The sequence below is a fragment of the Pseudorasbora parva genome, chromosome 19 (genome assembly GCF_024679245.1).
Source record: "Pseudorasbora parva isolate DD20220531a chromosome 19, ASM2467924v1, whole genome shotgun sequence".
Taxonomy (NCBI): Eukaryota; Metazoa; Chordata; class Actinopteri; order Cypriniformes; family Gobionidae; genus Pseudorasbora; species Pseudorasbora parva.
The window spans coordinates 8,768,882-8,782,333 of record NC_090190.1 but is presented as its reverse complement, the minus strand read 5'-3'; the positions used below and the strand labels follow the sequence as shown (position 1 = coordinate 8,782,333).

Below are 13,452 nucleotides of genomic sequence, written 5' to 3'. Positions count from 1 at the left end.
GTGCAGTGGACTAATCAGTAAAGTGACATGTAGATAAAGATTTTTTTGTAGCGTTTTATAATATTAATGAATGCTATATTGTAAGCAATGTAGTATTGTTTAATATATAGTTAAGGCCAATTATTTCAAGAAATGAAATCCAAGAAATTTTTACTTTACATATAATTATTGAAGTTCTCATTATTTGGCAAAGGAATGTTTCATTCCTCTGAGAAACTTTGCATTCTCTTGCAAACAGGGTAGGACTTAAGGGATTGGGCTTGGGTTTATGTTTGGGCCCTTCCTTTGCAACAAATGGCCTCTACTAAAATCATTATGGAGCACAAAATGCACAAAACTTTAAATGTGCTTTGAGGTTCCTAGATCTAATTAATATGCATAGCCATGCTTTAATATGCCATGCATAGCCTAGTCAAAGTTTAGCAGTAATATTAAAAAGTCATTATAATACAATAAAATACAGGATGTGCTCTCTGAGTTGAGAGGAGATCAAAACCCTGTAATAACACTGAGCAATAAAGCCAGAGACGAATAGTATTTTTTAAATGTATTGTCATATCTCATATCTGTGTCCTATTCTGTCAGACTTAATTTTAGATTAAACTTCAATTTAATTAATAAATTCAATCAGAATACAAAGACACTGTGTATGGGTATTATTACCAAATAAAGTGAAGTCCAAGTCCAATAAAATCCATCTTTGGATTTACACATACCCTTAAATGCAGCTCAGACATGGCATGCATAAATTTACACAACAAATAATAATTCCATATATTACGTTAAGAGATTAATGTTTTAAAAGTAACATTAGAAATATTAAATGGTTGACATAACTGTGAAACTAAAACACAACAAATTGTAGGTGGTGCAGAGTTACTGTCTTAAAGGGGTGATGAATCGAGAAATCAACTTTCCCTTGAGCTTTTGCTATGATAATATAAGATTATCCTGTAAGTTTCAGAGCTGAAAACTTCCTTTTTAGTCAACGAAAAGCTTTTATAGACACCGGGCCCAGAAAAAGATCGTGAGCTTCATCCTTACGTCATCGCGCGACGAAACACCGCCTCTACAGAACGTGTAATTCAGTAGCCCCGCCAACCGAATCATGGAGCTGATCGGCTCGCTAGCCAGCAGCAATAAACACGTGGATAGCAAGATATTGTGGAAGAACACAGTCGCTGCATAAGCTTCCTTCGGTTCATAATATTAGTAATGTGTGATACTTCCTTTATTTTTAATGAAGTTCCAGCTCACGTGGGGAAGACCGTGTACGTGTGTTCGCAATCGCTTAATTTCACTGCAGAGTCGTTTGTAAACAAGTCTCAAATGCTGGATCTGCAGACACAATGCTGTGCCTTCTACATTGGATCCGACAGGAATGGTGCAACAAACTTATGTGAGTAAAACGTCTTTTTTATAGTAATAGTCCCGGGCTGTACCAGACGGGCTACCAAAACGTACGCCCAAAAATTCTTTCTTGATCTGGGTGCGCACGTGTGTGTGTGTGCGCTCACATTTCGTGCTTATATCGGCCAATCGTGCGGGTGCGGGCCATGTAATACAATCGTGGGTGGATGAGAAATAATTTATTATGTTTGTTTGATAAAGACCAGCCGCTTTCAAAATAATCTCTCCCTCATGTGAACTGACACTGGGGCATAGATATGACAGCGGAGCTGAAGCTCATTATATATGCAAATATTATCCAATCTCAGTGCGGCATGCCATCAAAACCCAGCGTTCAGAAGACAGTCTTAAAACTAGTTTAGAAAATAGCCTATTACTTATTAGTTATAATGTTTTTGAATGTAAAAAACACAAACATTAGTTGACCTCAGACAAAAGTATAAAAAAGAAGAAAAGCCAGTTCATGAGACCTTTGAGTGAGTTGAATCCTTTATTTATTCTTTCAAAAATGCTAATTCATTTAACTAAACAAATGACTGTGTTTAAGAATGGGTAGCGTAATGGAGTCATTTACTTGTCTCATTCGTTCAAATATGCTTTAAAGAACAGAACATTATGTTACTCGGAGACGCAGTGGTTCAGCTGCGTTCCATTTTTTTTTTTTTTTTTTTTTTTTTGACAGAGCAAAAACAGAATGTGTTTTGTCTATGAAAGTCACTCAGTTTCTTGTTTACTGAACTGTCCTATAAAATCAATGCCACATTTGCAATCGTGCAGATGTTTGGAAAGGCTCATGTTACAGATATAAAAAACAGGAACTTATTAAATGGGTATCATTTTGATGACATTTCTGCCCCACTATAGTGTGATGGCAGTGACACGGTGGAGAGCTAAAAACTCTTCAGATCAAATAATTTAGCTGGAAATGAATAGAAACGATCATTCTCTGTACGTGAAATGAGGCGTGAACATGATCATTTATCATCTTTCTAAATATGCGCTCTTTTGAGCTAAAAACCTTGCGATCACAATGGAGCAGATGTGATTCAACTTGTGTGTTCTTCTATGTGAAATAATGCTAAATATAAGTTTACAGTGTTTCATTAAGGCCTTAAAGCTCAGTCGGTGGGCCCCTGGCTGGCCTGTATTTAGCTCTCACAAGCACTGGCCAGACAGTAGAAATGCAACTAATAATTTCTGACTGGCAATCGCATATAACTGAACAAATCAAACAAAAATAAACGGTAACGTAGGAGGGCTCCTGCTGGGCGGGGCCCATTGCCTGCCTGGTAATTTGGCCGTGCTCGAAGGTTTTGTGAGCAACGTTTCTTCAGGAGACGCAAAACACAAAAGCACTGAAATATATTCTCTTCACATCTCTTTTTCCATCAACATCCCTTTAGTGGTTCCGTAGAATTATATTTATTAAAATTACTAAAATAATAACGAAGTCCTTTACAATTCCCATCCCATTTACATGAAAAAAAACAACATTTAGTTTAAGGTAACATTAATATATTTCAGCATTTGATTTTAGGTTGTGTCCTTACTTGAATATAAAGTCTAAGCTGTTAAGAACCAGTGCACTATAGTTTATAGATTAGTTCAAATCTAACTGGCATGTACTACAGCTACAGACATGGAATAAAAGCTTTCATGGGCTCTTTAAATCTCTTATATTTCTCTTCATTCTCCTAATTGGTGAAAAAATTGTCAGGGGTGGTTAGTTTATTTCTGAGGTGGGGAGTGTGATTGTGTCAGTGTTAGATGAGCAAGAGGTGCAGGTGCAAGGTTCACACACACGCAAGCAAGCGCACACGCGGTGGGTGTACGTGCTAGGAACACGGAGTGAGGTGAGAGGGTATAATTAGGCAGCCATTACGCAACACGGCAAAACCTGTGAAATGATGTCACTGTCACTCATCCATGAATTAGCTTTTTGAAATAGTGCCTTTTGATCGTTAATTACCATTGTCAGCCTCTTTCTTAATTTAGCAGTCATTGTATTTTTGGTATTAAAACTTTTATTGAAGTACAAGCTCAATCAGCAGTATATTTGGCATAATGTTGATTTCCACAAAACATAATTTCCATGTATCCTTAATTTTCCTCAAAAAACAAATGACTGAACAGGGATCCCATTACGTCAGTCCTCAACATAACATCTCCATATCATCTTTCATGGAACGAGTGTTGCATATACATAACCCAGACGTTGCAGTTGTTACAGTCTCTGTTACAGTTGCGGCACTGTGATTGAAAATGATTGAGGCAAATCTATAACCGGTAAAATACTTTCAGTAGTATAACCACAAAACGTAAAAACATATGTGCAATATGAGTAATTTGCCCACAAACTCACCTTCCCAAAAACTCTCCTCCAGATTCCCAAACACTTCGGAAACATCCGATTTGATAGTTAAACGTGTCTATGTTAGTGAGTTCCAATTATTATGGTGTGTAAACCACGCCCATGAGATACAACTACGTAAATTACGTGACCAGGAACGCCGTGGAATCTTCTGTCCCTTCTCATGTTTGACTCCAGTATCTTGCATGAATGCTAAAGAGACTAATTGGCCATATGCCTAAAAATAAATATTCAATTTCCGCATGTCCACCAAAACATTTAAAGCCTGCTCTACTAAAACATGGCCAGCTGATGGCATTTGAGAAAGCTTTGGAGACGCAGCGACTTTTCCTGCTGAGACGCTTTCGTTGCTGTACAGAATTTGTCAGACCGTAATGTCATTTTGAAGAATATTACTGAATATAAAAATGCAGTAACACTTCATTGCTGTTCAGTCGTTGTACAGGTAGGATGGTTGGCCAGTGTACTATTTGTCCCACCCCTCCACCACTGTGATTGGACGGCTAGGTAAAAAGTTACAATGACGACTGCTGCGTTTTACCCAAAACTCTCAGCAACAAAAAAAATAAAATAAATAAATAATATACAAATAATTTTTAGAAATGTATTAAGAAATTAATGTCAGAAAGGCTTTACAAACAATTGACAAAAAAAATATGTTAGCTTCATGAATGAGTGTTAATATGATTTTAGTGTAAAAAAAATGCTTACTAACCTTTACACTGCAAAGTTGAATCCAATTTTACAACTTTGTTGCTATGACAATGCAACTCCACATACCCTAAAATTATTATTTTTAAAGCTCAAATAATACACAAATTTACCTTTTTTTTTTTTTTTTTTTTTTAATGTATGAGCTTCACATTCCTTCATAAATTAGCCCCATATACTTCCAATTAGAGTAAGTGCTTCCTTTTTGGTTTATTAAAAGAATAAAAGGGACAAGTTGAAATTACTTTTAAATATCACTATATCAGTAACTACATATAGTGATATCGGTGTACCACTACATTTGAGTTTGATTGTCCTGTTGTTGTTTGCTCCAGACGAGCCCGTTTCAAACGCTCCAACAGTGTGACAGCAAGTGTCCAGGCTGACCTTGAGACAGAGGGTTTTGGTGGGCTGACGGTCCCCACTCAAGACAAGGGCCTGCAGTTTGGCTGCTCATTCCAGCGACACTCGTCTGAACCGGAATCAGCCGGTCAGTTTGCAGAGTACCGCACAGTGCACACACAGGGCCAGTGGGCCTACCGTGAGGATTACCACAGCGGTTACACCACAGAGCCCGGCGCTCCAGAACTGAGGGCCCTGCCCCGCTCTCACTCCCCTCTCCCTCTGGCCCCCGAGCGCGGAGTGGGAGGTTGGAACGAGGGCCCTCGGAGCCTCCCAGATTCAGGCAGAGCCTCACCCTGTTTACGGGATGGGGAGTTCTTCCTCCGACTTCTGCAGACAGAGGTAGAGAGGATGGAGGGATGGTGCCAGAACATGGAGAGAGAGGCAGAAACAAATGAACTGCCGGAAGACGGTGAGTGACGAATAACAGAAGAGATGGTTGGATAAGACATGACATTGACTAAAAGCCCCAAAACACTAATTTTGATTTCATGGGGTCTTGAATCTGTTGTATTTTGCCCACAGTTCTTTCTGTCTTAATGCTGTCCGCCCCCCTCTCTGATTGGTTTGTTTTGTGGTTCAGTGTTGGAACTCATCAGAGGAGCTGTCGGCAGTGCTCAGATGCTCATGTCACAAAGAGTCCAGCAGTTCTTCAGGATGTGTCAACAGAGTGTGGTGAGTGCTTTGAGACTCTTTCTGTTGTGGATAAAAGGGAGGACGTCGTTACTTGCCTTTTATCTTTGTCTTAAAATGTTTTTATCTTAAAATAACCACCATCATAATAATACAGGTGGTAAAACAAAAAGCCACACAATGACAGAGATCTTCATGAATTTGACAGTATTTCACAGTATAATGGAAAATAATATGATGTTTAACCATTTACAGTTACGGTTAAAGGTATAGTTCACCCAAAAATGAAAATTCTGCATATGTTTTTTTCATTTCCATTTCATGTTGTTCCAAACCCATAAGACGTTAGTTCATCTTCAGACTATAGAAATCGCTTTGATGAAATCTGAGAGCTTTCGATCCCTCCATAGACAGCTACACAACTACCACTGTGACACTTAAAAAAGTTCACAGAGATCATAAAACTAATCCATATGAATTGATTGGTTTAGTCCACATTTTCTGAAGAGACACAATGTGCTTCCTAACATGAGAATGAACCTCATGGGTTACTGTGGACGCTCAGACGTGCTGCGTAACACACAATAATGAACTTCAGCGGTTACTGTGGAAGCTCAAACGTGCTGCGTAACTCACAAGAATGAACTTCACCGGTTACTGTGGAAGCTCACACGTGCTGCGTAACACACAAGAATGAACTTCACCGGTTACTGTGGAAGCTCACACGTGCTGCGTAACACACAAGAATGAACTTCACCGGTTACTGCAGAAGGTCAAACGTGCTGCGTAACACACGAGAATGAACTTCACCGGTTATTGTGGAAGCTCACACGTGCTGCGTAACACACAATAATGAACTTCAGCGGTTACTGTGGAAGCTCACACGTGCTGCGTAACACACAAGAATGAACTTCACCGGTTACTGTGGAAGCTCACACGTGCTGCGTAACACACAAGAATGATCTTCACCGGTTACTGCAGAAGGTCAAACGTGCTGCGTAACACACGAGAATGAACTTCACCGGTTACTGTGGAAGCTCACACGTGCTGCGTAACACACAATAATGAACTTCAGCGGTTACTGTGGAAGCTCACACGTGCTGCGTAACACACAAGAATGAACTTCACCGGTTACTGTGGAAGCTCACACGTGCTGCGTAACACACAAGAATGATCTTCACCGGTTACTGCAGAAGGTCAAACGTGCTGCGTTACACACAAGAATGAACTTCACCAGTTACTGCAGAAGGTCAAACGTGCTGCGTTACACACGAGAATGAACTTCACCGGTTACTGTGGAAGCTCAAATGTGCTGGGTTACACACGAGAATGAACTTCACCGGTTACTGTGGAAGCTCAAACGTGCTGCGTTACACACGAGAATGAATCTTGATCGTGTCTCTTCAAACTTTGGAATAAACCGTTCGATTAATATGGATTTGTTTTATGATCTCTTTATTAACATTTTGAAGTATAAAAGCTTTAATGTTTCATCAAAATTTTCATTAGTGTTCTGAAGATGAACGACTCTTGTGGATTTGGAATGACAAAAAACGAAATGTAGGCTATAAACTGAACCACAGTCCCATTCAATAGCTGTTTCCAATCACCTATTTTTATGCACCTGTTGGGATGTGGCATATAAAAAACGCTGTACGGAAACACCAAAATTCTAAAATTGCACATAAAAAACATATACACTCAATTGAGGTGGATGTATTTTTTATCCTATAAGATGCATAAACTACGATGGAAACACATTTAGAGAATAAATCCCTTGACATGCAACAGAACACTTGTGTGACTTTGCCTCAACGGATGATTGTTTTTGGATACCTGGACTAACCAGTGGACCAATTTCATTGCAAATCATCCCAAATGTTTGGTTTGATTTTTCTGAAACGCCTGAGCCCAGAAGCGTCTCACGATTGCGTTCGCAAACACCAGCATCTGAACGCAAGATAACAGGACAGTTTATTGTGTTTCATCTGTGCACTCTGAGACGCAAGTCATTTATGATATAGGCAAAAGGGGCCACAGTGGCTTCCCCGATTCCAGCAACTTCCATTTTTATTACAGATATGTTGCACCAATTTCCAAGGAAGTGACGATTTTGTTCTCTTAAACAGGTTAAATTCGCAAATTTGGATGAAAACAGCTACTGTCACCATCAATAAACCTTGGTTTGAGTTAGAATAGTTTCAAAGAGTGTGATTATAAACGCGAGGCTGTGAGAGCAGACTAATGAATAGATTTTCTGTTCGATGTGAGGACATTTAATGTCCCCGACAACCTCTGTAGTCCCATTTAGCCACTTCTCAGCAACAGCCATTTTCAAGACTAGTAAAATCACAAGGGGATAGTACTGACGCATTTTATGCCATAGAGTAAAACATTAAAATATATTGAGGCATTTAAAAAAACCTTTGCATTAAGGACGATGCAACCAGAAGTGTTCTGGCCTACAAAAATATGTCATACCTACACTATAATATCCCCCACTCTTCTCATAGGATCCTTCATCATACCCTCAGCCCACCACTCAGGATCTGGCCAGTTATTGGGACCTCCTCCAGCTAGCCATCGAGGACATCAGAGTGAAATTCCAGGACCTCCAGCGGCTGAAGGACTCGGGCTGGAGGTTGCCTCCTGAGAAGAAGGTGAGAGTGGAGATCCGCTCTGCTCCAGTCACTGCACAGCTCCACTCCAGTGCCAAAACAGCAATGAGCAGGAGAACCGCTCATGTGCTGGGCCCTCGCAGCTCTCTGCCATCACACAAACACCTCAGCAACAAAAGGAACTAAACTAGAGGGGGAAAAGACGTGCATGTTCTGGAATAACAGCTGATTTACTGCCTAAAGGCCTGCTCGTTTGCTTTGAGATATTAAAGCCTAACAAATATGTAACTAATATCTCTGTTTTCTTTCTTTTTTACTGTCTGCTGCTTTCATGTCTCATCCTAAATACACTAATCCAAATCATTCTTATGTTGCAACTTCATGGTGCCGTCCCTTCTCCGTATATGTCCTGGTCTCCATCCTCTCTGACATATCCTCTGCTTGTACGTGTGCGTTTTCGGTGTCCTTCCCCGCGTTCCCGCCCATCCCTGCATTGGTCATCCATGCCACTCCCCCGCTCTTCCTCTCAGGAGGACAAGAAGGGTCCACCGCCATTACCAAAGAAGCCCATCGGAGGCGTAACGGGCAGCCTGAGGGCCGACAGCACAGCCGAGGCCGGAGGCATGCTGGTGGTCTCGCGCGGGCGTAGCGTCCCCGAACGGGAGAAATCGCTGGACGTGGGTGAACGGCAGAAGCTGGAGACGCGGCGAAGGCTGCTCCAGACCAAACGCTCCGCCTCTTTCCGCCAGAATTCTGCCACGGAGAGTGCGGACAGCATCGAGATCTACATCACTGAGGCTCAGACGAGACTCTGAATCAGTCAGACCCCTGTAACCAACAACCCCTGCGACTCTTCTCTGCCCCTCTGCACAGACACACGCCCATGTTACAAAGCCGCCAGAGAGCGAGTGCAATTACTCACTTTAGTGTGATAGAGAACTAGAGATGGCCTACTAGTATACTGCTGGTGTTTGGATGTGAGCTTACACATTTTGTTTTACTTTTTTTTTTGTTGAGCAAGTGGTATTATTCTTAGAAAAAAGGGCTCAACCAGCACAACCAAGTGTTACAAGATTGAGAGTTTTGTAAATCCACAAAAAATATAAAAATCTTAGGACTGTTTTAATGAACCACGCCAACACATACGGGTGCAATATCACATATTAAAAGGATCTTATCTTGTTATTTTACAAAATAGACATTGTTTTATATAATCTTGGCTGTGTATGTGTTTCCTAATCGACTCCACAGTGCGGCGGACGTAGCCCCTTTCACTGTGACACAAGCGCACTCTTGTGGCCGGAGTAGAGCAATGCACCCTGATGTAAATTTGGGCCTGGAACTGAATGTCTTAGCAGTGCAGTAGTAAAACTCAACGTTTGCAGTAAAGATACATGCCTTTTTTTAAAGCCAGTTATCAAATTGTCACAGGGATCCGTCTCCTGTATAGTGCAATATCACTTTGCAATTGCATTCAGGCTTCTCGTCAGCCGAGTGAGAAGACAACAAAAACATTCAAGCTCTGAGGCAACAGCCACGCTTCCTGAAACAGGATGATCTACACTACAATATGACTCTTCAAAAACAGCAGCGGTTGTCCCTGGAGTGCAGAAGACAATCCTTAATTTCACACTCGACCTGCACACTGAAAAATGATCATTCGGGAGGAAGGTTAAGCATCTTGTTCATTTCACCCCTCTGCCTTTTTTTGTAACAGATGAAAAACATGAAATCAATGTAGCTTCTACATTTTGCCTGAGTGATTTAATTCAATTTTTTTTTTTTTTTTTTTTTTTATACTTTGTTTTGGAGAAATTAATCAAATCATTTTTTCTGATTAGTTCCGGTTCCATTTTCCAGTGGTCTGGCCCACAACTTTTTCAAAATGGTCTTATTATTTCCCTCGTTCATTTTGTCTAAGGGTCGAACTAAAATAAACAATATACTTTAATTGTTAATTTTATGTTAATGTTAGAAATAATGTTAATGTTTAATGTTAATTTTAGAAATAAAAGTATGTGTCCACTTTACGCCAAAAGAAGGAAAAAAAGAAAGAATTGATTTGTTAGCTCAAGTGGTGAAGTTTTGTGTGTTTATTAATGAACATAATGTGATAGAAAGAATGGATTTTGATTTGTGTGTGTGTGCGTGTGTGTGTGTGTGTGTGTGTGCGTGCGTGCGTGCGTGCGTGCGTGCGTGTGCGTGTGTGTGTGTCTTTTAATTTGAATGAAAGCGACCTGTAAACCAGATCACATAATTTTTCTTGTAACTCATTGTCACTTGTTTCGTTTTTTGTAGAAAAGGAAAAAAAATGTTGATTGCATGAACATTTTTTGCTTTGTTTTGTTTTTGTTTTTGGTATTGTTATCCATGGAATAAGATGGAAAATATTTTACTGGAAGATGTATATTTTATAAAGTACATTTTTAGATTAGCAGATGAAAATATGTTGTCAAAAGTGGTGTTCAAATATGTGTATAAGAATCTACACGTTCGGTTTGTGACAAATATGGACTTTCAAGATGACTTTGGGCAACTCAAGAATCGTGTTGCTTTTCTCTTTTGTCAATCTTGAAATGGACTGGTTAAAGACTTTTGACAAAAGAAGACAGCCACTTGCCATGTTGTCCACGAGCGAAAAATATAATCTGTTTTTTATGTCTTGACTATCTACACGTGCCTAACAGCACTATGTGTGGCTTTTTTAAATCTAACTAGTCAGTATTATATTCAATACGAGATATATAACTCACACAATATGTATTGTTCTAATAATTTGATTTGTTACACCTCATCCAGCTAATAACCACCTCACACTGGATGTTTCTATGTAACCTGCATGCTTTTATTAATCCATGAAAAAAAATGAACAAACTCGTCTATCAAAACTGTAGATTTTATCCTCTGTCTGGAAAAAAAGGGCAGGAGTGTATTTATCTATTTATTTACAATTACTACATACCTTTCTGTATCTAATCTCACTGGATTTTTTTTTTTTTTTTTTTTTTTTTTAACAATTTATTAGTCAAGACAGTTATTTGCAGGATTTATTTTATTTATTTACTGTTGCCAATTGTCTTATTTTTATTTATTCATTTTTTTATTTGTCTTGCATATATATATTTTTTAAACTTCAAAATGGTTGTATTTACAGTCAATGTAACAATTTTTTCGGATGCAGGCGACAGAAAAGCACAACAGACTATTTCCTCTTCCACTGTGAAGGACTTGCCTTCTCAAAACACTGAAAGACTATGTACAACACGCCGTTTGGGGTATCCAGTGCGAGAAATAGGATGATCTCTTATCAGGGCCATATGTTTTTGATATACCAATGAAACTTAATTTCAAGCAAGACTGACTGACCACACTCCCCCCCCCCCCCCCCCCCCCCCCCCCGCCCGCGCCAAGTCGCTTGCCTTCTTGGGCACTGACAGGAATCAATCTGATACTCAAATGGACTGCTCAGAAAGACTATTTTAATGGCCTTTCTATTCTAACCAACATTTTCCAATGTAAACGGAGGATGGAACCAAATCCGAATCCGATATTAATGGCTGCATCATGTAAAGCTTCCCATGTCAACACATGACCTGATCGGTATGTTGTCGGTTCTCTTAATAGGTCAGAAAGGATGGCTGAAACTGTCCGTCATTGCTCCTTTAAACTGAAAAACGAGTCTGAGCGTTGGCGAAGCCTCTGTATATGCCGTAAACCAATTTAGCTAGAGTAAGTGATGAATATTTCTTCGTAGCACAGAGGAGCTTGTAGCAGTGTGACGTAGACGTTACGTTGGATTCTATACCACATTACTGATCACTGGAAATTACATGGGTCATAGACTTACAAACAATTACTGTGTAATTACAAATACCTTCTCAGTTCCGTTGTATTATGTACAGTAAATATATCTGTTGCAATTGAAGTTGTTATTAATATTCAATGGATTGTTATGATGATTACTGGTATTATTGATAATTTCATATATAATGATAAAAGAGTTATTACAGTTATGACTATGATCAAATCTAGCCTATTCTGTATTCTGCAGGGTGTTCATGTGTAAAGAGTCACCCAATTTAGATTTGATTCTTTTGTTTGTAATTGCTGCTAATGTAGAAATTAGACGAGACAAACTGAAAAATAACCGCTAATGTTAGGTCCATCTCCTCTAGCATTTGTGTGCAAGATATCACATGACGGAAATCGTCAAATGAACATGCAGATCTGAAGACTAAGGATACTTCCCCTCTCATAATGGAAAAGAGAATATTTGGGCAGTTTATGACGTAGCAAAAACAATTCTGTTCTTTTTGTGTGTGTGTGTGTGTGTGTTCTTTGAGTTACTCAGAACATTGTGGATAATTTGATTATTAAGATTATCACTATTTATGGTTGTTGTTTTTTTATTTTATTTATTTTTTATATATATATAATTTATTTGTTTAATTCAGTGCCAAGTTGATTTTGTATCTATGCGTTTTACATTGTTTAACCAAACTGCAAGCTTACTGCAACTTCACCTTTTTCAATATATTATTTCCAGATTTGAAATAAATCTTAATCTTTTACTGGTTTGTTGAAACGAAATGGTGGAGGCCTTATGATGAATAATGGCACAGCTCAAAAAAAAATCATGGATCATGTTTAGTCTTTGTTTTTCGCCACTGATGTACAGCTCAATGTTTACTAGCATTAAATCAGAGAGATGGCACACTGTGATGTGGTAAACCTAAACAGAATGTAATATTGTCAACGGTTGTAAACATTTTATAAAAATTACTATAAAGCTATTTTAGCAAGGTAAAATGACTGCTGTCCAGTTAGTGTTCTGTTATTTCCTCATTCGCCTGATGTCATCATACTCAGATTATGAATCTGATACTGCTCCATTGAGCTGTGATTATGGGGTAGGTTTGCACTATAGACTGTAAAAAAATATGGACGTAGTGTCCGTGTCGTCACCCATAGGTTTCTTAAGAGTTTTTGAAGCGTAAAGTCGGCCTTTGCCATCTTGTCAGCGCATCACACCTGAATAATTGACATTGGGCAAAAAGGCGGGACGTGGGCGGAGCTGAGGTGACGTGATGACTAATAAACAGCAGACAAGAATTCACCTGTCACTCAAAGTGGCCACGCCCTTAATTATGCAGACCTTTAAGGCTTTATATAATGTAAACAAATGAGTTATAAAAAAAAAATATTGTCATGAAGGGCAAAATTAGCTTTACAGAGCAAAACCACAATTTGTACCAGGCTGTAAAAAAAATGTCCTGTTTTAAATTTGGCCATTTTAACATGGGGCTG

At 39.1% G+C, this 13,452-nt stretch overlaps 1 protein-coding gene across 2 annotated transcripts in view; it reads left to right on the top strand.

Moving 5' to 3' along the window:
• dlgap3 (discs, large (Drosophila) homolog-associated protein 3) overlaps nt 1–11,527 on the top strand; it is a 229,116-nt gene extending 217,589 nt beyond the window's left edge. For both annotated transcript variants that reach the window (XM_067426607.1, XM_067426608.1), the window contains 4 exons: nt 4,828–5,306; nt 5,478–5,569; nt 8,041–8,187; nt 8,676–11,527. In XM_067426607.1, the coding sequence (XP_067282708.1) occupies nt 4,828–5,306; nt 5,478–5,569; nt 8,041–8,187; nt 8,676–8,960 (1,003 nt within the window). In that variant the 3' untranslated portion in view covers nt 8,961–11,527. The remainder of the gene's footprint in view (nt 1–4,827; nt 5,307–5,477; nt 5,570–8,040; nt 8,188–8,675) is intronic.
• Nucleotides 11,528–13,452: the final 1,925 nt, after the last annotated feature.